The 25215-nt window shown below is 50.9% G+C and overlaps 1 protein-coding gene across 1 annotated transcript in view; it reads right to left on the reverse strand.

Moving 5' to 3' along the window:
- The window catches only part of ACSBG1 (acyl-CoA synthetase bubblegum family member 1), a 61193-nt gene that overhangs the window by 17668 nt on the left and 18310 nt on the right, over positions 1-25215 (reverse strand). The window contains 8 exon segments of the mRNA XM_014856424.3: positions 876-1057; positions 1850-2026; positions 2366-2515; positions 2606-2686; positions 10624-10744; positions 11053-11141; positions 11620-11840; positions 25021-25121. Of these exon segments, the coding sequence (XP_014711910.2) occupies positions 876-1057; positions 1850-2026; positions 2366-2515; positions 2606-2686; positions 10624-10744; positions 11053-11141; positions 11620-11840; positions 25021-25121 (1122 nt within the window).

Consider the following 25215-nt stretch of genomic DNA (forward strand, 5'->3'; position numbering starts at 1 on the left):
AGTGGGTACACACTGGTCTGGCCATTCCAGTTACCTGTTCTGATTGGTTAGTGCCAATGCCAAACCCATTGGTAAATATTTTTAATATTGGCCTTGCCTCTGAACATGAGTGTGCATATTGTGCATGTAGTTGTGTGCAAATATGTCGAGCCAGGAAATCAGACAAACAGATTCAATTGTATACAGGAACACGGGCAACAACCCAGATGTGTGAAAGTCTGCGCATACAATAATACACATGTGCAGAGACTTGAAGTATATATGCATGGGCACACATGTACAAACATGTATGATCCCCTTTGAAGCCCATGAATGGGTCACTCGTGCATCTTCACTTTTATATCTGTGTAAATGAAGCTGTAGGTCTACAGACACGTGTAGACATGTCTCATGAGACATGATACAGTTTCACAGACACAGTAGTAACAGAAGATATTTCCAAATTGGAACAGGCCAGATTTTTGCCATTGACCCTCCCACAGCACTGTGTGGGAATTTAAAAAGCAGTCAAAAGGCTGTGGGGGAGAGACCCGAATGGTTACTTGGGATGATGGAAAGCCCTCATCACGGTGGCTCCTTCTCTAGCCACCTATTGAGGTCAGGAGACCCTCAGGAGTCTGTGTCAGGAGCTGCTCCCAGGGAGGTGAATCCACCTCAGAAAGAGTAAGTCAGTCCTCCCAGTCAGAACCCAAAGGTGAGGTGACTGTCTCCTGTGGGAATCTGGGAAGAGGACAGGACCTCTGTACGGGGATCTCCAGAGCCGACAGGTTAGTGGGGCTAAGACAAGCCTGGCCTATCAGATCCTTGGTTGTGTACTGAGGTTATGACCCAACCCTGCTGACTCCCCAGGCCTCCTGCCGTCCAGCCCTCTGTACCTCCCTGGGCAGGTGAGGTTCTGCTCCAAGTTCACTGACATGGCCCACAGCAGCATCTTGCGCCAGATGAAGCCAGACTGAGCCGCCACCTCCTGGATCCGCTCCATGATCTTCTCCCACACCCGAGGCACTCCCATATGGGATGTGGGCTCCACCTCCCGCAGTGTGTTCACCAGGCTCCCCTGTTCACCCCCAGAGAGAGATAGGCCTGCTAGCTCAGGGCCAGCTGGGACCAGGAAGCTCCTTGCACCAGAGTCAGTATGCACACACCTCACAGGCATCCTGCACACAGATGCTCATACAGGTGCACACACATCTCCATGCAACTTGTGTCATATACTATTGGCTGTGACTCAACAGCCATCCCCTCATTGCCCTTTTTAGCTAACAGAACTCTGATGTAGTTCAGGTATCAGAGTGGCCAGATGCTTCCGAAGTACCTCAGTGCCCTCCTAGTCTGGGGCAGTGAATCTTTATTAGTCTCACTCTAACATGATACTCCCATTCCCCTAAGCAGTGACTGATTTAGGAACGGACATGTGACACCATTTGGGCCAATGAGATGTTGGGTGGGGGGAAATCTGCTAGGGGGCTTCTGGGAAAATTCTCCTCATGGTTAAAATAAGGTTCCAAAGAATAAGTGTAGTTTATGAGATTGGGATGCAGTGCAGCACTGTGGCCAGCTGTGGCCATCTTGTGACCTTATTCTGAGGATGGCCTATCCTTGATAGCATGGTGGACCCACCGAACTACTCTAACTCTACTTCCTTTATGTAATTTTATCAGTTTCCCTTCTTATTTGGTCATTTGAGTCAGGCTGTGCTAATTGTAGCTGAAAGAATTCTGACTGATAAATGTACAGGAAACGCACACACTCACGAATGCACACACAGGGCCCATAGACACAAATATACACTTGGGGATGCCCTTGCACACATACTCAGGTACCCATGCAGGCAGAGAGGCAGACTGACCTTCAGGGCATCAGGCTCGGCAAAGCAGACCTGAGCCCCCCACTGGATGCCTGTCCACAAGTCATAGATCTGGGCAGCAATGTGGCTAAGGGGAAGGTAGCTAACCACCACCTCCTGTTGGACTTCTGCTGGCTGGATGTCACCGGCCTGGCTGCCGTACCGTGCTGTCCACGTGATCTGGAGGACAGGCAGTTGGGCCCTGGCAGTGTCTACAAGCAAGCCCTGGAAGTACTCACATCTGTGGCCATCCTGGGGGCTTGGGCTACTTCTGGAGGGATCCCCAGGGTGTTTGCCCTCCTGCACATCGCTGCAGGAAACCCCCAGGGACAGGCCTACCCTCCCTTTCCCTCCCCTCTCTGTCTTACTCTCTTTTGCTGGGCTCAGTCTGAACCACAGATTGATGGGCTGTCCTACTTATCCCAGCTCCCTGAGCTGAGAAGCCAGAGGAACCTCCCCAGGGCTGTTGTGACAGATCCACCCACAGCCCACCCCCACCCATCTGGGCATCTATCCTACATTGTCTTGACTCAGCATCACGCCCTTGGGGTTCCCGGTGGTGCCCGATGTGTAGACTAGCACACAGCACTGGTTGGGCTGCTGGGCATCAATGATGGTGTCCAGGGCCTCCTCAGGCACCTCATTCCCCACCTCCATGAATTCCTCCATCTGTGGCAGGTAGGAGAAATCAGACAGCCCAGGTCAGCTAGGTGGGCCCAGAGAGGCCCCACCTGATACCCAGGGCCCCTCTACCCATACCGTGTACACATTGGCCATCTTCTTTGGAGGAGGTTCTCGATATGTCACCACTGCCTTCAGATGTGGCAGATTTTTCCAGATCTGCATTGACAGGAACAATAAATGGGGTTTCATAAAAAAAAAAGCCACCTCCTGAGAAGAGCCCCATCTCTGCCCGGCAGTCACTTTGTGGCAAAGGCTGCTGGGTTCTCCAGCTGTGACCTTTGACCCAGCAGGACACTTGCTACTCTTCATGCAGTTTTCCCATCATGAGAACTTTGAGTGGTAAAGGTGGGATAAGCAGGGGGCTGGAATGTCTCTCCGTGAAAGGAAAACCAAGCCATCTGGGCCTGGTTGAACAAACTATGATCTAGTTCTATGGCAGAGAACTATTTAACTGTAGAACAGAGAGGCAGAGAGGGCGAGGAAGAGGGAGACAGAGAGGGAGACAACTCAGTCGTCTCACTGAGTTGAGGTGACAGAGACCCAAGTTAAGGAAGGCCCAAGTGGCTGGAATTTGTAGGACCAAATACCAGAGAGGAGAGAACTACGTAGAGAGAGTTCTAGAAATCTCTTTAGGAGTCCTTTTAAGTCTTTGGCTGAATACCAGTCTGCACATGCACAGGGTGAAACCCCATGAAGCTGGAGAAAGGACAGCGACTGGGGCTAGAGACAAAGAAGAGCCCATTCCATCAGCCAGAATGGAGGGATCTCATGAGGCATGAAGTAGGGACCCCAGAAGGGTCGGGTCTTAGTAATGGGGCTAAATTAGCCTTAGAGTAAAGGCTATCTAAACCTGCTCTGAAAAGGCTTAAACACAAGTCTCAAAATGAAGTTCAGAGAGAAGAAAAAAAACTGCTGATCTAAGAAAAATTTGAAATACTACAATGTATAAAGAAACTCTTCTGGTTTAAACTTGATTTGGCCTAAATTTGCTTTTAACCAGAGGAGCCTGACTTGCGGCCTGTCAAACATACATTGCACATCTGCTTTAGCTCACCATCCTACAGTAAAGAATGTACTCTTTGAAGATAAAGATGATGCCTCACTCCCTGTGGTGCCAAAACCAGTGTTTCCCTTCCCATGACACCCATGTCATGTTGCCCCACAATGTACCTGCCAATCTGTAACAAAATGACTCCTTGAAATCTTTTTTTTTTTAAAGATTGCCACCTGAGCTAACATCTGTTGCCAATCTTCTCTTTTTTTCCTTCTTCTCCCCAAAGCCCTCCAGTACATAGTTGTATATTCTAGCTGTGAGTGCCTCTGGTTGTGCCACGTGGGATGCCACCTCAACGTGGCCTGACAAGCAGTGCCACGTCCGCGCCCTGGGCCACTGAAGCAGAGCATGTGAACTTAACCACTCGTCCATGGGGCTGGCCCCTGTCCTTGAATCTTGAAAGAAGGTACACCTGTCATGCTGGATGTACGTTTCTCTGGTCCAAGATGGTAGATAACTGTGCTGAAGGTCAGCCCTTCTCTAGAGCGCTCTCTTCCTTTGTGAAGGCTGCTCTCCTGGGCCACAGTCCTCAGATTGGCTCTATTGAAACTCTCTTCTGTTCTTTACTGTAGATTAATTATTGATTATTTGCATCAATACTGGGAACAAAATGACCTATGAGAGAATACCAAGACATCTAACATACATGTAAGTGGAAGCCCAAGAAATAGTTTTTAAAAATTGAAAACTAGTGTGAGAAATTTCCAAATTTGATTAAAACTATAAACCCACCAATTCAAGACTCTCAATGAACCCCAAGCAGGATACACACAAAGGAAAACCACACAAAGACACAACATAATCGAATTGCTGAAAACTAGTGATAAAGAAAAAAAATCTTAAAAGCAGCCAGAGAAACAAGATACACCGTGTAGAGAGGAACAAAGATGAGAAATCATAGACTTCTTGTCAGAAACTATGCAAAGTAGAAAATATTGGAATGGACTCTTTAAAAGGCTGAAAGGAAAAAAGAAACCCTGTTAACCCATAATTCTAAATATATCATATCATAGAAATATATTCTAAAATAAATACATTCTAAATATATCATATCATAATTCTAAAAATATCTTTCAAAAAAATTAAGGCAAAAATAAACACGTTTTGAGACAAAAAGAAGCTGAGAGAATGTTTTGAGACAAAAAGAAGCTGAGAGAATGTTTTGTAATCAGTCTTGTATCACAGACAACGTTGAACAAAATTCTTAAGAAAGAAGGAAGATGAAATCAGATGAAACTTGGGTCTACATAAAGAAATGACGAGTGCCAGAAGTGGCAAATATGTGGGTAAGTATAAAAGACATTTTTCCCTTCTTTTAAAATTTCTTTGAATGGTGACGGTTTAAAACAATGTATTGTAGGGTTTATAAACTGTGTAGAAGTAAAATGGATGACAACAGCACAAAGGATGGGAGGAGAGCTGGAAGTATACCATTGTAAAATTCCTACATTATTTGTAAAGTGGTATAATATTATATTATGATGTTATAATGTTATTTGAGAGTAGACTGTGATAAGTTAAAAATATATATTGTAAACCATAGAGCAAACATTAACAAAATAACAAAGAGGGGTAGCTCATAAGCCAGTGGAGATAAAATGGAATACCAAAAAACAAAACAAAATGAAAACAAAAATTCAATCCAAAAGAAGTCAGGAAAGAGGGGGAAAGGAATGAAAAACAGATGAGACAAATAGGAAACAGCCAACTGGTAGATTTCTAGACAATTTTGTCAGATTGGATAAAAAGACAAGATCCAACTATACGCTGTCTATAAGAAACTTGCTTTAAATGTAAGGACACAGATAGGTTAAAAGTAAAACAATACAAAAATATACACCATGCGAACATTAACCATAAGAAATCTTGAGTGGCTATATTAATTTGAGACAAAGGAGCTTTGGAACAAGAACTGTTACCAGGAAATAAAGAGGGACATTTCTTAATGATAGAGGGATTAATTCATCAAGAAGACATAAGAATCTAAATATGTATGCACATAACAGAGCTTCAAAATACATGAAGCAAAAATAGATAGAACTGAAAGGAGAAATAGATAAATCCACAATAATAACTGGAGATTTCAACACTACCTTTCTCAGTATTTGATAGAAAAAGTAGACAGAAAATCAACATTGATATAGATAATGTAAACAACGTTATAACATCATCAACCAAGGTGACATTTTTAACATTTATAGAGCATTCTACCCAACAACTGCAGAATGCACATTCTTTCAAATATGCATGGAACATTCACCAATAGACCATTATTCTGTCTACCACACCTGTTCTGTACAAACAGGGTGCTTCAGGTAGCAAAGAGCCCAAGGTGAGAAGAGAAAGTTCTTCTTTTAGAAAAGAATCCTAACTGATGATTAGAAAACCAACATTTTGCCATCTGTCATAAAATAATTAATTCAGGCAGAGATCATCAATGGAGAAATGTTGATGGGGAACTTCACAGTGGAGGAGCAGGTGGCCACTGCCTGAACCCACTGATGAACCTTATCATCACTACAAGTGGTACCAGCTGACATCATTTGCCTCTGGAGGTGGTGCAATATGAAGTACACAGCGTCACCTCTGGGGTGTTCTTGCCAATAAATGTTTAATCTGGACTGTAAGAAGCCTTTGGCTCTAACAGGAAGTACAGAGGTTAGAGGAAGAAGTTGAAGGACAGTGAGAGGAACCAGTTAGACAAATCCAGGATGCGGGACACTTCAGAATGGCTGACCTAGTTTCTGCAGTATATTGACAGCAGAGGTTCTCACACTTGAATCCATGTTAGAATCACCTGGAGGCATGTTCAGCACAGTGTGCCAGCCCCACACCCAGAGTTTCTGATTCAGTGGGTCTGGGGTGGGGCCTGAGAATTTGCATTTCTAATAAGTTTCCAGGAGATGCTGATGTTGTTGGTCTGGGGCCCTAGTGGTTTATGCAAAGAAAACAAAAGGTTGGGCTTTGTTCTGAGTTAAAAGACACTTGAGAAGCACCACCACATGCAGCATATGTGGGCCAGGTTTAGATCCTGATTCAAAGAAACTGACTGTAAAAAGACATTGTGGGTATTAGATAATATGAAATAATTGTTTTACTTGTGTTAGATGTGATAAAGTGACTGTGATTATTTAAGGAAAATTTCATATTTTTTAGAGATGCATATTGAAATAGTCAAGGGGTGAAATGACTGGTGTCAGAGATTTGCCTTCAAATTCTTCAACAAAAAAGGTGAATCAACAAAATGAGTATGATAAAAAACCACTGATGAGGATTAAATCTGGATGACCAATATTAAAGGGTCCAGTAAACTCTTCTATTTTTGTTTGTTTGTTTGGAAATTTTCCATAACACAAATGTTATTATTTTTTTTGAGGAAGATTAGCCCTGAGTTAACCTCTGCTGCCAATCCTCCTCTTTTTGCTGAGGAAGATTGGCCCTGAGCTAACATTTGTGCCCATCTTCCTCTACTTTGTATGTGGGACACCTGCCACAGCACGGCCTGATAAGCAGGGCGCAGGTCTGTGCCCAGGATCTGGGCTGTGCACCCCGGGCCGCCAAAGCAGAATGTGTGGACTCAATCGCTGTGCCACCAGGCTGGCCCCACAAATGTTATTTTGAGTAATTTCCTAGGGTAGATATTTCCTAACTCTAGGGCTCAGTTTCTTCAGTTACAAAATGGGGCCGGAGGAGGGCATTTGGATCAGATCAACGATCAATGCAGAGGGGGTTGGCTCCCTGAGGGACGTGGCAAAATCTATTGGGGGCCCTTCAAAAGCTCTACCGCCCTCCCCACCCCAGGATTCTGATATGAGCGCCATGTTGAAGAGTGGGTGACTTTGGTGGGTGAAGCTGAGGAGATGGGCTAACCGTTGTGTACTTGGCAGCCGAGGCCCCTGTCAGCTTAGCTCTCAAGGAAATCTTAGAACATCGAGGCCTCAGGTGAAGCTGGCCTGGGAGAACCTGGGTCAGCTCTTGGCGAGGGCCTCTGGGGTCTACGAAGCCTCCATACCTGAGGAAAGCAAGCCCACAGAGTCCTAGGGTGCCTGGACAGGCCAATGATGGGACATCCCTGCTGGCCACTGTTCCCTTTCTGTTTAGTGAGGGGCCTGCATGCTTGGGGTAGGGAAGGGTGAGAAGGAGGCGCTGCAGACAGCTCAGGCTCACCTTGGTCTCTCAGAGCAATTCGTTTTGGGCTGCATAATCCACACACATATCTCCTCTCTCAGTTTCAATCATTTATCCAAGTCAGACAGAATGCAGACATTCAGAATAAGAGATCCTGAAAACACAGGGTTCAAAAGGAGACAGAAAAGGACCCCCGCGGAGGAAGACAATCCCTGCATTGGTAAAGTGAGTCCATCTCATAAACCCTAATGGTAAAACAAAAGCAGATCCAAAGCCCCTGTGAAAAAGAGGGTTTTCGAGATAATTCCCAAATGGCATCAAAGAGAGAGCACTTACGTGGATTAGAGCCAACCGTCAGAGGGGGTCTGGAGCCTGTGGCCGGGACTGACTACATGCTTTGCAGGGCTGAGTGCAGAGTGCAAATGTGGGGCACTTGTTCAAAACTTATTAAGAATGGCAGCAGCAGAGCATTAAGCCAAGCACAGGGCCCTGCGTGATGCACAGGAGACATGCCCATGAAGCCGGCCCTGCTTGAGGGGTGTTGACCCTATAGTTGCTCACCCATTTCCCTGCCCAGACTCTGGTGGGGGTAAGGGGCCCATAGGCCCCCCCTCCCACCGCGGTCCTGGGCTCCCAGGGCTGTGAGGAGCCACCACAGCTAGGTAATGTATTTCCTTTTAGTCCTGATAGGGCACCTTGCCCCCTTAAGCTGGAGGGTCGGCTATGCCTCAGTGGTAATATTAGGGCAGGCCCTGGGACTTCATAAACGTTGTATAAATGATGCCCCCTGGAAAGATGTGGCCCCCTCAATTTCTCTCACAAACGGTTCTTATGATTCCCTCATAAGAACCTGGAGTAAAGAGGGCCTGAGCTTCCGTCCCTATGTTGCCACTTGTAAGGGATGGGGCTTTGTGTAAGCCGTACTTCACCTCTCTGACCCTGCTTCCTTGCCTGTAAGGTGGGTTGTAGGACCCGTCTCTCAGGGCTGCTGTGATGTACAGGAGGTGCCCAGTGGAGCCAGCACTCCGTGAACAGCATCGATGTCATTCTTACTACTGAGCTGTGGGGCCACCTCCTTTTCTCCTCTGGGTCTGTTTCTTCATGTGTGAAATGGAGAGAGGGTGGGCACTGGATGAGTTGCCTTCCCCGGGCCCTCTGAGCTCTAAAAGCTCCCTAAGTTTTAAAAAGAACTCCTTTCTTTCTTCTCATGTGAGTCAAGACTTTAACAATATAACAATTTAAAAGCACTTATATGGTACTGCAATGGGTTGAATTCTGTCCCCCAAAAAGATATATCAAAGTCCTAACCCTCAGTATCTTAGACTGTAACCTTATTTGGAAATAGGGTCTTTACAGAGGAAACCAAATTTCAGTGAGGTCCTTAGGGTGGCCCTCATCTGATATGACTGATGTCCTTATAAGCAGGACCTTTGGACACAGGGAAATGCACAGAGGGAAGATGGATGTGAAGACACACAGGGAGAATGCCATGTGAAGAGGAAGGCAGAGTGGGGGCAATGCCTCTACAAGCCAAGGAACAGCAAGGATTGCCGGCAACCCACCAGAAGCCACTAGTTTGTGGGACTTTGTCATGGCAGCTTTAGCAAACTAACACAGGAGGCCACCGAGAGCCAGGTACCTGCCTAAGAGTTACTGCCTAACAGCCTCTGGGCTGGCTGCTATTGCCGTCAGCATTCTCTCCAAGGCCACGCAGGATTTGAGCTTGGTCAGTCCAGCCCCATCGCCTGTGTGTTTGACCACTTCCCTAGGCCACCTCCCAGCTTAAACTCTGCCAAGAAGCCTTTGTACTCTCGCCTGGGCAGCTCTCAGGTTTTCCCAGGTCTTTTCTTTATATTGCTGTGAACCAGCCTTTGTCAGCCTGGGCTGCTCATGGCCTCACTGAGCTAAAATATACTCTGATTTGGTGATGCCCTCCAATCAGTCCTGCCTTGGGGGTCTGGGCTATGGCCTGGGCCTGCCCCAGAGACTCTGGTGCTGCCCTGTTGGGAACCATGGGCCCAAGCTTGCTTCTTTCTTTCAGGCTTGGAGACCTCTCTGGTTGAGCTGAGGAAAGGCACCTGCTCTGGCCCCTCTGAGGATCCACGTCCCACAGCCCCGGAAGGTTGAAGACCACTTCTCCCACCTTCAGGTACAATGTGGGGAGCTTAGGCCCATGCGACATCTCCAAGCCAACAGGTCAATCCTGGAGGCCTCCTCTGGGACACAGGGAGGATCTCACAGGCTGCTGAGTGCAGCTTTGGCACAGAGGTCTCCCCACGCCACCACACGCCAACATGGTGCATGTGAGGACAGACCCAATCAAGGACAGGTCTAAAATGAGTCAAGAGGCATCATCAATGCTCTAGAAAAGAGCCAGGAGGCTCAAGAGCTCCTGCTATGCCCCTCTTGTCTTTAGAAACCCCTGCAGCACTTGCTCTGGTTTGGCCCAACCCCAACCCTGTGGCAGCCCTCACCCTCACTCCCCACTGAGAGTCAGACTTGAGTGCGCAAGGTGTCCGAGCCCTGAGCTGCCCTTGGTGCACACAACCCTTCAACCCAGGAGAGGACCCAGCCCCCTCTCAGGAGACGCTGCCCTGAAGGGAAGGCCATGGGAAGTAGTTGCCTGGCTGGGAGTCCTAGGCCAATGCCCTATTCTCCACTTCTTGGGTGACCTAGGGCATGTCCCTTGGGCTTTCAGAGCTCAATTTTCTGACCTGGCAAATGGGTAGATAGCCATTGCCCTGTCTTGCTCTCTATGTGTGTGTGTGTGTGTGTGTTGGGGGGAAGGGGTGAGGCTGTTGAAGATGAGGGAGGACTCTGGAAATGAGAGTGGAAAAGTCCTTTGTAAGTTGGAGGTCCACGAGGACACCCAGCCTCTGACCCCCATGCCTGCTGCCCCTTTCCCCTTAACCTTCAGGATCTTTTCCAGCTGCTTCTGTGTGTCGACTATGATGACGTTGGCGTGGCAGTCCTGGGCGATGTACTGGCAGGCCTCAGGGGAGCTGGTTGTGTAGATGCCGGTGACGATGCCACTGCAGGAGATCCGGGAGGATTCATGTCTGGGCAGGTGCAGAAGGCCTCCCCCTCAGCCCAGCCCCCTGCCTGATACACCTACAAGCCCTGGTCCCAGAGAGCTCCCATGGGCGGAACAGGCAGGGCTCCCAGACCAGCTCAGCATAGCCCCCCCCAGGCAGGGAACAGGCCAAAGGTGGGTCTGCAGAGGGCCCAAGGGAAGAGATGGGATGTTGTAGGGGGGCCTGTAAAAGAGATAATAACCCTCTCTCTACTCTCTACCCACCTCCAACCCACTGGAGACTCTGCCCCTACCCCAGCCACTTACCCTGCAAATACTGTGCCCACTGCTGAGAAGAACCACTCCGGGGAGTTGAAGCCGAGGATGGCCACGCTGTGGGCCCGCTCCAGGCCAAGCTCCAGGCCAAAGGCAAACAGGCCAGGTCAGCCAGGCAGGGAAGGTGGCCTCTTATTCCCATCAAGCCCCCTTCCAGACTGCAGGGGACCCTGTAGGCCCATCTCAGGGACCACCCTCCCAGGGCCCAGCCAGTCAGAGAATGCCCTAGGTAATCAGCCACTCAACAGCCCTTGCTGCCCCTCCCAGGGCCTTCCCAGGGAGTCCCTTAGCCCAGCACACCAGGCTTCCCAGCCCACCTTAAATGTGGTCACAGGTGAAAAGCTCATATCAAGTGCCTGCACGTGTAAGGGCTCAGTCAATGTAAAACCCTCAGTCCACGGCCCAGCACACACCATTAGCTCAGTAAATGGTAGTGATTTTTACAATTATCATTTCTAATGGCTGGCCTGGTAGGGTTTGGGGAGGAGGCCTGTGAGGGCCCAGAGCTGGAAGGCAGGCCTGGGGAGGGGAAAGGCTGCGCCCTGAGGGCCCCCTCACCTTCAGGAAGCCCTTGGCAGCTTTGCGGGCAAGCAGGTAGTACTGGGAATAAGAGATGTACTCCCACGTGCCCTGGCGCTTGAAGCCCAGAGCGCTGAGGTCCCCATACTTGTCCAGGGCTTCGTAGAACATCCGGTGCACGGTGTAGGGAGGCTGTGGGCAGCTGGGGTCCATGCGCAGGTGTACCCGCCCGTCGGCCCGAGTCGTCCACAGTGCCTCCTCTGCAGGGTGAGGGAGACCACAGTTTGGATCATGCCAGCCCGAGTTGTCCCCAGGGAGCCCCTGTCCTGCCCTGGGCAGAGCTCCCAGCCCTCTGGCCCTGACAATGCCTTAGGCACTGGGCCATGGGGGCTGGTAGACAAGCCAGGGTCTAGGGTAGGCTGGAGGCTGTGTAAAGCAGGACATCTGACAGCCTTGAAGGATGGGCAAGGCTTTAGGGTGCAGCAAGGAAGAGGAGAGGGAATAGCTGGAGGGGAGACGGAGGCCTTGGAGAGATGAGGCCCCTAGACCTTTTCCTGTATTCATACCAGCTGGAATTTGCCCCCTGAGGCTGGGCAGCGGGTAATGGAGTTTGGGCTGCCTCAGAAGAGTAGGACTGTCAGATCTCAATGTGCCTTCAGGGTTTTCACCCTTCCTCTGTCTCCTGAGAATGGGTTGGAGACAGACCCAATTGGATAGAAGGTCAAAGTATCAAAAGTAGCAACCCTCCCAAGGTGTTAGAGGAGACTGAAAACCAGTAGGCTCTGATCACCAGCCTGAAAAGTTTCCACATCCCAGAAGACAATAAAACAGTCTTTGCTCATTCTTGCCGATTGCCAGGAACCATGCCAAATCCCTCAAATAGGGATCACATCCAGTCTTCACAACATGGATCTGATAGCTCCATTTTACAGATGGGACAGCTGCAGCTCAGAGAGACTCAGTCATTTTCCCGAGGTCACAGCAGGAAAGGTGTGCCTGGTGACACTGCTCACATTTGAGGCAATGTCCGGGGCATCACTCAGCCTTTAAGCTTACTTTGTGCGTGTGCTAGGTGGGAACAGAGATTTACATTTAGTATGTGAGATTTGGGGCAAGCCATTTAACCTCTGAGTCTGTTTTCTCGGGGGAAAGGTGAGGATTCAGTTCTCAGAGATGATATGACAATCAAAAGAAATGCTGTATATGCAAGAGCCTTGGCATATAGTTGGTACTCAATAAATGCACACTTTCATTCTTCCTCCTGGAGGAACTAGAGAATCCAAGTTCTCTAGGTTGTTTGCAAAGGAGGCTTGGATGAGTGGTCTAGACCCTTTTGTCCGTGGGGCCTCCTTGCTCTGAGCCAGGGTGGTCATTCTAAGAAGATAATTATGGGGAGGGAGAGTGAGGGCTGACTAGGATGACTGGGGCTGCTCTGCCACCTGCTGGCTAGACCCACACTGAAATGGAGAGGCCCAGCCTCAGCGGATGTTCATCTTGAGGTGGCACCAACAGGGTGGCCTGTGACTGGCCTTTCCTGGAGGCAGGCAGATGGACTGGAGGGACTTGTCCCTTCAACACTCTTAGGGTGCACGTAGACCCTAAGGTTGGCAGAAAGAGATAAAGATCCTGGGACTGGGACAGGAGAGCCCATTCTTCCTCCCCTGGAGGCTAGGAACAGGGAATGAGAGGCCATATTCAGGCCCAAACAGGAGAAAGAAATAGATGAGGCAGGGGTGTGGCAGCCCGTGGGAATGCAGGGTGGGGCAGAGAGCAGCTCACCCAGGACAGGCCCTGTGTATTGGCAGAGGTCAAGACCATGCTGGCCACATCCACCACCACCTCCCCAGATGGAGGCCTCACCACTAGCCACTGTGGGGGCCCAGCACCCTTGGGTGGAGGTATGAACCAAGGGCTCCTGAGGGCCCCCCTCTGATCACTCCTCAGACTTCTCCAAGCCCATTCCCATATCCTGGGACCCCAGCCTGGCAGACCCCAGTCATCAGCCTTTTCAGAGTCTCCAACCTCTGCACTTTGCAAAAGTCCATGCCCACAAACAGACCAGGGTGAGACGGCAACCTGTGCAGTCAGGTCAACCTGGGTTCAAATTCAGTTCTGCCACGCCCCGCTGAGTGACCTGGCAAGTCATCCTCCTCCCAGCTCCGTTTTAACCATCTTAAAGTGTGAGGGGTTGGCAAGGATGTGGAGAAATTGCAGCCCTCATATGGTGGTGGTGGGAACGTAAAATGGTACAGCCACTTTGGCAGTTTCTTAAAAAGTTAAACATAAATCTACTGTACGACCCAGCAATTCCACTCTGAGGTATCTATCCAAGAGAAATGAAAATGTACATCCCCATACAGAGTTGCTCACAAATCCTCATAGCAGCATTATTTATCATAGTCAAAAAGTGGAAACAGGGGCTGGCCCGGTGGCGCAGCAGTTAAGTGCACACGCTCTGCTTTGGTGACCCTGGGTTCCCTGGTCCAGATCCTGGATGCAGACATGGCACTGCATGGCAGGCCATGCTGTGGTAGGCATCCCACATATAAAGTAGAGGAAGATGGGCATGGATGTTAGCTCAGGGCCAGTCTTCCTCAGCAAAAAAGAGGAGGATTGGCAGCAGATGTTAGCTCAGGGCTAATCTTCCTCGGAAAAAAAAAAAAGTGGAAACAACCAAATGTCCATCAAATGGGAAATGAAAAACAAAACATGGTATATCCATATGCTGGAATACTCTTCAGCTCTAAAAAGGAACCAAGTACTGATACACACTACAATATGGATGAAACAAAAACATGTTCGGTGAAGGCAGAAGAAAGGACCCCCTATTGTCTGATTCCATTTATATGAAATGCCCAGAAAAGGCAGGAATGATAGAAAGCAGATTAGTGGTTGCCTGGCACTGGGGTGGGAATGGGGAGTGCCGACAAATGGATGCTAAGAATCTTTATGGGGTGATGAAAATATTCTAAAATTGCATTGTGGTGACATTTGTGCAACCGTAAATTTGCTAAAAATCATTGAGTCATACAGTAAAATGGGTAAATTTGATGGCATATAAATTATACCTCAATAAAACTGCTTAAAAAAATGGGAGGACAACACTGACCTCCTAAACAGGCACAAAGAGTCTGTGAGATAGCCCAGCAGAGAGACTGCTCAAGCCGGTAGCTCATTTTCCTTCCCTGGCACAGATTCCTCCTGGTGCTCAGACAGAAAAGGTGGGTTTTCCTGTGGGCACTTCCAGAGGCTCATGCTCCACTGTATTTACCTGTTGCCCTGGGTTGCCAAGAAAATCAGAGTTATGTCTTATGATCTGTTGCTAAAGCTTCCCTCAGCCAAAAGGTTTAACTTTAACACTTACGATCTTCTTTTAAAATCACAAAACGGTACATACTTGTTCTGAGAACTACTAAATAATTTACAAGCATATGATATAAAAAGTAATAGGCCCTCTTTAATTCTACCTCTTTAGATACCACTGTTGACATCCGGTGTGTGTACGTCATCCTTATACAAATATACATACAAGGAGTTAGGTTTTATTTTGTTGGTGTTGCTGCTGTTGCTTTTTAGCCACAGGAGAAAACAAAGGATCATGTTACTATTGTGTTAATCAAGGGTAGGAAACCCAAAATGCCCTTAGGGGCCAGGTGGGTAATGTATCAGCATCATAATAAATAATGTATAATAATAAATAATAAATGAATAAAGTGCCTCAGGATTTGCATGTGAACCACAGAGGCACAGTCTTCGTTTCCACAAAGAAATAGGCTCCCTCTCGTTTTCCTTGAGACACATGGCTCTTCTAGTCTGCCTTTTGTCCCTCTGCTTTTGATAAAGACAAGGAACAGTGCAATCCTTCCCTAAGGAACACTGCACTACAAGGACAATAACTGTACTGACCCCAGCCTCAGTGTCAGGGAGGCCCCAGGGGCTTGTGGGCACTTTAGGGGTGGGAGGGCACACACCTCATCTAAAGTGGGTGGCTGCTCTTTAGCTCTAGGCTTTGGTGCCTAGAAGGAATGGAGACAAAGAGTTACTTGAAATCTAGGTGCTTATGTACAATCACCTGATTTTTAAATGTTTCTAAGCAAATTTATAATCACTTGATTTTTAAATGTTGGCTCACACTTAAAAAAATTATGTGGGGGCTGGCCCGGTGGCACAGCAGTTAAGTTCTCACGTTCTGCTTCCGCGGCCTAGGGTTCGCCGGTTCGGATCCTGGGTGCGGACATGGCACTGTGTGGCAAGCCATGCTGTGGTAGGCATCCCACATATAAAGTAGAGGAAGATGGGCACAGATGTTATATCAGGGCCAGTCTTCCTCAGCAAGAAGAGGAGGATTGGCAGCAGTTAGCTCAGGGCTAATCTTCCTCAAAAAAAACAAAATTATGTGGATTGAATTGAACATAGCCATTAGCCAAATCATTCACCTTTAACTTTTGTGACATTAATAGGTCTCTGCTATTGTGTGTGTGGCTATACAATACTCCGTTCTTTGGCCATATCATAATTTACCCAACCACTTCCCATTGAAAGACATTCAGACGATTTCCAGCTTTCACCTTTTGTCCTAGCCTTTCCAAAGGATAGAGTTCTAGAAGTCAGTTTACTGGATCAGAAGAAAAAAGCATTTATAATGTTGACGGACGTTTTGGACACAGCTCCCTCCTCTGAGTCCTTCCCCCCGTGGACTGCGCGGCCCTGACTTCCTGCTGCACCATGGACGTCTCGTGGTGCCTGTGCTCCTGTTAAGTCATCTCATAGCCTTCTTGGAAGGAGGAAAGAAGGGGTGGAAAAGACAAGGAAAGGCACTTGGTCTGTGAGTTCAGTCTCTTCTTAGCCCAGCCGTTTTGCGACAGGGATGAGAGCCCTGGCCTCTGGAGGACCCCATATCCTTTGGGAAGGGTGACGGGGCCCACTGGCCCGCAGCATGGCCCTGGTCTAGCCCTTTTTCTCTCCATTTTCTCCATGGGCTCAACTGAGCCAGCTGGACCTCTATGAGCCTCTAGACCAGCCAGAAGAGAAGACTCTGGTGGGAAACGGGCCTACTGGCTGCCTTCCTAGAGGCCCAATCATTCTCCCCATGAAGGAATTAAAATGGTCACGGCTGCTGTTTACTGAGCACCCACCTTGTGCCAGGTGGGCCATATGCCATCTCGTTTTATGACCACAACCTTCTGTATTACATCATAGCTAAACCCATAAGACTGAGAAAGGCTAAGTAATGGCTGGCAGAGCTGGGATTCCGACCCACAGTCTGACTCCCAAATCCACACTGTTCCAATCGGCCGCGCTGCCTCTCACAGTGGGGATCTAGGCAGACTCTAGCACCCACATCTCCTCCGGGAAAGGACCGTCATGCCTCCTGTCCCAGTCCTATGCTGGGGCTCAGACTGAGTGTGCTGGGCAGCCACGACCTCCAGCCACTGCCTTCTCCCACATTCCAGAGGCTCTTGGAGCAACATTTCTGAACCCAGATATGACCTGTTCAAAAGCCTCCCATGACTCCCATTGACCACAGGGTGACATTCACACTGTGGCCTCTAAGGAAGGCCCTCCCCAACCTCTCCCTACCTCAATCCACTCCCTTCCTGACAGCCAAGCTGAGCTGTTCCTGGTTCCCTCTTTCCCTACCTCTGTGTCTTCGTCCATGCTGTGACTCTATCTAGAATGCCCTTCCCTCCATCACAAACCCAACTCTCCCACACTCCACATCTCAGGTGCCACCCCCTCACTGAAGACTTTGGTGCCCAAGCCTCACTGAGGGTTGAGTCGTGGTTGGGTCTGCCTCTCCCACAAGGCAAGAAGCTCTTGAAGACAGGCCTGCCTCCTCCCTAGGTCCTGAATGCAAAAGCCTAGCCTGGAGCAGAGGGCCTTCGGAAAGAACGAGATAGCCTCTGACATGTTCCAATCCCAGGAGGGCTGGACTGAATGACTGTGTGTCTAGGGGCCCCAGGATTTTGCATCCCTCCCCACGACCTCCCCCAAGATGGCTTGATGATGATACAAGACACATTGCTGCCCAAGTACAGAGAAAGACTGGCCCACAGAGCAGGTGCCTACCCAAGAAACCCATGCCAGGCTAAACTCCCATCCCGCGTGCCTGAGAGCCCCAGGTAGGGACTGGCGAGGGCCTACCCTGCTCAGTGTCCTTCTGGCCCGAGGCTGCCACAGCTCCGTGGCCTCAAGCTCTGGTGCCAGCTGCTGAGCCCACCCTTGTGCTTGGGAGCTGAGAGAAGGGAGGAGAGAGAAATCTAGTCCAGGCGCCTCATCCTCTCTCTCTTCGCATGTCCAGGTATCCCCACCTCTGGTCCTTTGCTCACGCTGTTCCCTCTTCCAATTTCATCTCTGTTAGAGCAGGAGAAATCTCTGGACTATGAGTTAGCTATCAGCAAGATGGGCAGAGCGGTCAGAAGGGCTCCCATGCTCACAAAGCACTGAGCCTTGGACATTGGCTTTGCTCCCCTGGCACAGGAGTGAGACCAGAGCTCCAGGCCCTGGACAAAGGCCATGAGGTCATGATGTAGGACACTGTCCGGCAGGAGCGCTCCTATGGGTGGCGACTGATACACTCAGAGCCTCTCTCTTGCAGAGTGTGAATGCAACTTGCAGCGCTCAGGACAGACATATGGACATAACGGGGTGGTGGAAGGCAAGCCTAGTGTGGGGAGTGGAGAGAAGCAGGTGGCAGCGGCAGGGCTGAGAGGGGCTGAGCTTGAGCAATGGCGGCTGTCACTTGGGTGTGGACCACGGAGGTGTATTTCTTCCCCTTCCCCACTGGCCACCTTCTCAGCTGCTTTACTTCCTGCCCGTCCTCACAGTAACTTCCCCCAACTGAAGCCGTTTGAACTCACTTACCAGCCTACCTACCCATCTGGGTTTCTCCTAAAATGAGAGCATGTGAAGTAGCAAAGATGTAACCAGACAAGCAGACATCTTCTTGGCCAGGGTGCTGTGTGATGTGGGAGTGTAAGTTGGTACTACCTTCCTGGGGGCAATTTAGCAATATTATAGCGAAGGACTTAAAAAAGGAGTGACTTTTGACTCAGCAATCACACTTTGAGAGAGGACCCATGGGAAGAAATCAGACACGTAGAGAGAGATATCGTTACAGCTCTGCTTCTATTCGCAACGTCATTGGAAACAATCGAATGTCCAGTAGGGGACGGGTTATATTCACTAGGGTATAGCCATATCAGGGATTCCTGGGCAGTCATTAAAGTACTTAGAGAATGTTTAATGGCACAAACAAATGTTCACAGTATGACATCAAGTGAAAAAAGGAGCAAATGAAAGTGCATATGAAACGTATAGACAAAACTGAAAAGATGTGCATGAATGTATTATTGTGAAAAAGCTTAGCACATTGAGTGCACAGGAAAGGTCTCTCCATCCTTTTTGACTAGACTCTGAGCTTCAGGTGCAAGCATTGGACTTGCAATAAATGTTTGCCAAAAGAATAAACAAAACTAAGCACGTGATGCCCATCAGGGGTGCAGACCAAGACCCCAGCCAGAGGGGCATCTTTGAGAAGTGGGAGCAGGGAATTCCTATACATAGTGCATCAGAGGGAGAGGACCCCTTTACAGATGAGGAAACCAAGTCCCATGGGGGCAGGGATGGCCAAGGTCACAGCAAGGTAGGGGCAGAGTTGGGACAAGACCTCAGTCAGTCCTGGCAGCTGCCTTGCACCCAGTGGCTCTGAGGCTGGTCAGTGAATAAGGTGCAGGCTCAGGGGTCCACTGTCTATTCCCCTGGGGATGGTGTTAAGGTTGGAGGAGAGTGGTGCCTGAGGGACCTAACCCCCTGCCACATGGTGGGCTGCTTGGAACCAAGTAGGAGGGAGGGATAATGAATGGGCCCCAGTCTGCTGTGGGAACCTCTCAGCCTGCCGCCCTGGGGATGGTTCCCTGAGGGATAACAGAGACGTGAGAAATCAGGACGAATTGTGAACCCCTTCAAGGTGTCCCAAATCCCCACTGAGAGGCTCAATGGGAGCACAGACCCGTCTCATGCCTGACCAAGGTCACTGCTGTAGCAACAGCGAGGAACATGGCCAGGACCCAGTCAAGGTCCTTGTCACCAAGCAAGGCACCCAAGATCCCAACTGGACATGAGTCCAAAAGGCAACCAGTGATTAGATCTACAGTTAGATCTATGGAGAATCCTACCAGCAGGCAGCCTGCAGCCAGCAGCCAAGAACCATCCCCCACCCCACCATGCCCCACCCCGCCCCCGCGCCGCCATGGCCAAGAGAGCATCAGCTGAGCTCCGGGGGTGGGCTTTCCCAAGGCCCTGTGCACTTTCTGCTGCCTGTCTTGGCCTGACCGTGGCCTGTGTCTTATCAATTGCCCATTATGCTGGGGGTGACTGGGTAGGCAGGGAGCTGTGTTCTCTGGGGCTCTGAAATAAAGGCATCTAAACAGCAGAGGAAGTCACTCTCAACTAGCTGGGAAGGAGAAAAATATGAAAGCAAAAAGGGGAGGCCCCGAAGTGTTTTCTGCAGTTTGTGGGAACGGCCTAGGAATGAAGCTGATTACGCAGACAGAGGGACAAGCTGTCCTGGGGCAGAGGCGGTTCTCAGGCCTGGGACAGGTCTCTCTCCAAGAACGCTCCTTTAAGCCACCCGGTCCCGCAGCCCTGCCACAAAGACCAGTCGGCGACTAGCCCCACCAGGGTCCCCTCTCCATATAGGGGCCCTTTGCTGAGGGCCTTGGCACTTGCTCAGCCCATGCCAGGCACTCTTGGGGATATGTAAGAGGAAGAGGCCTCAGGACATGATGAAATATAGGGACAAGGCCGGCAAGGGAACAAGACCTTGGCAAAGCGGAATAGAATGTACCCACTAGAAAGCGGGTGACTGCAGCTCTGCTGTGCCCGAGGCCTACTGCAAGTCCAGGGAGGCGCCCCTGCCACTTTTGGCCACTCACCAGCCTTCTCCTCTGAGGGTCAGGAGCCCTGAGTTCTAGCAGAGTAACCCTGGGCAGACCCCTGCCCTCCCCAGGCCTCAGTTTCTGTGTCTGAATTACAAATGAGCCCTGGGAGGGGACAGCCAGGTAGGGGACACCCAAGCAGTATCTGAAGAATGTTCCAGGCAGGGGCTGCATGGATGCCTTTGCCCCTGGGGTCCCTGCCTGAGACCCAGCAATGCCTGCAGTCACCACCAGCCTTGGGGGTGCCCTTCCTCCAGGAAGCCACTGAGACTCTTCAGCCCCGCTGACCTCTGCTTCCCTCTGCCTGCACCTCCTTCCCAGCTTCCATGTCGTTTTGGGCATATGCCCAGCCTCTGATCCCTCCCTTGCACGTATACCTGGTTAGCACCCTGGGGACAGACATGGGCAACTCTGGGCCTGGACATAGCACCTCATACACACTTGTGACATGACAGAACTGGACATTTTGATTAGGAAAAGGTTTCTACAAGGGTCCCCAGAAGCTCCAGTCTTTTTGGCTGGGGGGCTGGGATTACCACCTGTTTCCATCTCTCAGCTGAGGAGACACCAATGCTAACTTCCTCTGACCTCTGGGAAGACTTTCTGACCTTCCCTTCCCCTACTCCCACCGCAGGCTGAAGTGACAGTGGGTCCTCTGCCTCCCACTGTCCCTGAGGCCTCTCCCTGCTCCCCAGCCTCAGGCTGTGAGCTCCCTGAAGACAAGGGGAGTATCTGGCTCCTTTCTGGCTCTCCAGCTCATGGCTCCAGCCGAAACACCACCCATGCCCTTGAAACGTTTGGGAAGGGTGGGAGGGAGGGACAGGAGGAGGCCCAGTCCTTCCCTTGACCCACCAAGGGCCTTACTGGGCTGGATACCAAGCTGAGCTGAGTGCTTAGCCTCCCGACCTCTAGCTCAAAGCTCCCCAGTGGGTGTGGGGGTTTTCTAGGAAAAGTGGGGGTAGGAACAGCGCTGGCCAGCACCTGCACCAGCCCCGTCTCCAGCAGCTGTTCCTGCTGGATCCCCTCCCCTTCCCTATGGTCTTGATATTGCCCTGCTCCAGCTGGGGTTCATGCTCAACCTAAAAAGGGCTAGAAAGAAATGTGTCTCCAGGGCCGGGCACAAGGCTGCCTTTGTGTGAAGGTCAGATTCTGACAGCTCTGTGACCCAACTCAGTGGGGCTGCTCCCTGGGAGCAAGCCATCTGGGAAGCTTGGAGCTCAGCCTGGGGACTAGAGCTTGAGGACCCTCCAGCTTCTTGGGAACTCAAGGAGACCCAGCTGACCGCTGTTTCCTGAATGTAAGACTCCAAGAGCTTCCTGGAGGGGCTGCGAGCTTAACAGTTAGCTGGAGGGGAGGCAGGGACTGGCCAGGCCTAGAGGGTACCACACTGCTATCTAGGCCCCAGAGAGGCAGTATGGCCCGTTAAGATCTTATTAGCTGTGTGACTCTGAGAAAATCACTGAACCTCTCTGAGCTTGGTTTCCTCTATCAAATGGGAATGATAAAATTACCTACCCCACTGCTGCTATAAGATAAAATGGAAGAATATAAGTCAATCCCTTAGCACAGAGCCTAGCACATGGTAAATGTTCAATAAGAGTTCGCTCTTGTTATTAGGGGGGCAGCTGTGTGGGGAAGAGGGATTTAACCCCTCTCATAATCCCCAAATTTCCTTCTTCCCAACAGTCTTCCATGTAGATAGTTGCGTTTTCTAAAACTTATGGGAAATGCTTTGTGTAAAGGCAGCTTCAAGACCCCTTCCGACCTGCGGCTGCTCCAATATCCTCCCCCACAGAGTCTGGGAGCCGCAGAGGTAAAGACGTCCACGCACGGCAGCTGCATCCCAGAGCCTGGCACTCCACTCGTAGGGACTCTGGGGCCACATGAGAGGGTGCTGGGCAGAGCATGACCCCCACTCCAGGCCTCTGGGGCCAATGAGGCCTGCTGGCTCTGCCCTGGGCAGTGCCTGGGTCCCTCAAGGTTTCCGTTCTAGGTGCCTGCTGACAGCAACAGTGCCAAGAAGCACCTTTAGCCCCTCCCAGACTGTCCCTTCTTTCTTATAAGCAGCCCCAGAGGCCAAACTCCCAAGGGCAGACCTCTCAGCTCAGGCCCAGACCCAGAGCAGGCTTGAGGGTCTGAGGCCAGCTAGAGGTCCTCCTCATCCAGGAAGCCCACCTTGATCACCCAGTTCCCAAGTAGCAGGCCTTCCTTCCTCAGCCTAGCTGTGCCCTTCACCCAGGGCCTGTCTGCCCTCAGACTAGGAGGTCTTTGAGGGCAGGAGAGATAACTTGTCCATGTCAGTATCCCTGGCAGCCCAGCTCTCGCCTGAGATGGAGGGTCCTGGTGCACGCCCAGCCTGGCTGTCCACACCAGCTTCCCAAAGTCCTCATAAACCAGAACAGCCTTGCTGCCTCCCCTGCACTTGCCTACCCATCCCCCTCCATAAGTCCAATGCTCCCCTCCACCCACCTGGCCCTGACTGCTCTCCAGCCCCCTCTGATGGGACACTTTCTGGCATTCCCTACTCACTTGCTGAAAACTTGTCTATTCTACTGTGGGGCAGCCAATCAGATTAAGTGATTGAGGCCCACACGGCTGGGGATTACTCATTCCTCTGAGCTTTCCCCTCACTGGCTCCGTTCGTGTCCCTCGAATTGTAGGAACACCAACGCTATCACCCACGGTCAGGATTTCCTCAGCTCCAGTGCCTGGCGGTGCACAAGCCCCTGGCTGACAGCAGCTCTTGGAATACTGCAGAGAAGGAACTATCCAGTATTAGGAAAGCAAGCCTGAGCAAGCTGATGGGACCTGCCTGGGGTGGCACAGCAGCAGAGCGAACAGTGAGGTTCCCTGGCTCCTGGGAGGAGAGCATGGAGGCTGCCTGGCGCAGCGGGCCCTCTTCCTGGGCTCTCTCTGGTGCCTTTCAAACCTTCCCCTCAGAAACCAGTTGGTCCTCTCCCGGGCCCAGTCTCTATCTCTGAAGAGGAGCATGAGAGGCAGCGTTCACTCCTGGGAAGTGTACCCCGACCCCTCAGGCAGATCCTTGCAAAGGCTACCCCGAGACACTGAACCTAGAAGGGGGCAGCTTGTCTGATGGCAGTGGCAAGCCCTGCTGGGGTGGGAAGATCGGCATTTGGTCTCCAAGGAGCCAGGTGGCCTGGGGAACAGGGTGCCCAGAGCCCAGGCCAGGAATCTCCCCTAGTTATGTCTCTCTGCGCCTCTCTCCTCACTAACTATGGGTATGGTGCCCTTTGCCCTGCCTCCCACCCTCTAGCCCATGACAAGGCTTGTGACAGAGCAGAGAGGTCCTGACTCTGTCCCCGTCCTCATACCAGGCATACTCTCTGACCAGAGTAGCCAGGTGAGAAGAAAGTCTGAGGGAAGAGGCCTCAGAACAAAGGCCCTGGGCCTCCTCCTTCCTCCTGTCCTTGGTCCCAGCCTCATCACTGCCCCGTTCCCAGAACCTGGGAACTGGCTTCCTCTAGGCCCTTCCTGCCTAGCTAGTCCCGCTCCAAACACTACCACTCACTCCCCTAAACCCATAACCCCTGCCTGACCATGAGGAAGGCACCAGGCATACCCAACTGAAGAACATTCTGCAAAACCACGACCAGCCAGGGCACCAGCACCCCAGGCAGCTCCCACGCAAACGCCCGTGCAAGCGGGGCTAGTCTTGGGATCGCGTGAGATCCCACCAGCCTGCTACTCTGAGGAGCCTGCAGCTGGGAAGTTCACAGCCGAGAAGCTTTCCATCCCCAAGAGGGGACACAGGCCAGCACAAGACGGCAACAGTGTACCCTCCCAAGGACAATGCAGAACGCGGGAAGCAGTGACCCTCTGTGCCGGGCCCCTATTGTTCTCCTTTTTTTTAACTTCTGTTGTTGCTACAATATTGTTGTACAGCCAATAAAAATGAATAAAAGCTGTGTTATTATTATCATTTTGATGACTCTTTGAGATAAATGGTGAGCCTGCCTCCCTTAAGGTGCAATTATCTGAGGGTAACAGTCATTAAAAGAGCACGTAGCTTTCCAAGCCTCCAAAACAAACTCCGCCAGCCTCCGCCCACAGGCATGCTTCTTGCCCAGTTACCCAGGCTGGAAGCTCCAGGGCCATGGTTCCCTGGGCCTCCTCTCGTTCTCCAGCAATCCTCACCTGTGCTCCCAGGTCCCCACAGCCTAGCCTGGGATGAGGCCTCACTGTCTCCCTGTCTCTGGCCTCTCTCCTTCCCACCCTTCTTGAAGAAGACATCTTGCCCCTACTACCTCCCATCACACTTGGCCCTGATGGTGGTGATGGTGGCCCTGAGGGAAGGGGCATGGTGGGGTCTCTAGGGGCATGGAGATTAGCAGGATTTTCCTCTGCTCTATCTCCCACAATTCCGTCCTGTGGCTGCCCTGGCTCTCTTCTGCCTGAACTACCCCCCTCAGCACAGCCAGGACAGCTCAGTTCTCTACTCCTGCCCCACTCTGCCCTGCCCAGCAGCCCCCAGCTGGCTCACCTGGAGAATCCAACCGAGCATCGGTCGCCTTCTCCGGGGACGAGAACTCAGGGGCATGGCGTGGGGACGCTTTGGAGAGCGTCTGCCCATCAGTCAGGAAGCTGGCGGGGTCGGGAGAAAACAACTGTTAGAATGTGGAGGACTCTCATGGGCTCCCAGACACTGGCCCAGCATAGGGGTGACATTGGCATCTCT

The sequence above is a fragment of the Equus asinus genome, chromosome 2 (genome assembly GCF_041296235.1).
Source record: "Equus asinus isolate D_3611 breed Donkey chromosome 2, EquAss-T2T_v2, whole genome shotgun sequence".
Classification (NCBI taxonomy): domain Eukaryota; kingdom Metazoa; phylum Chordata; class Mammalia; order Perissodactyla; family Equidae; genus Equus; species Equus asinus.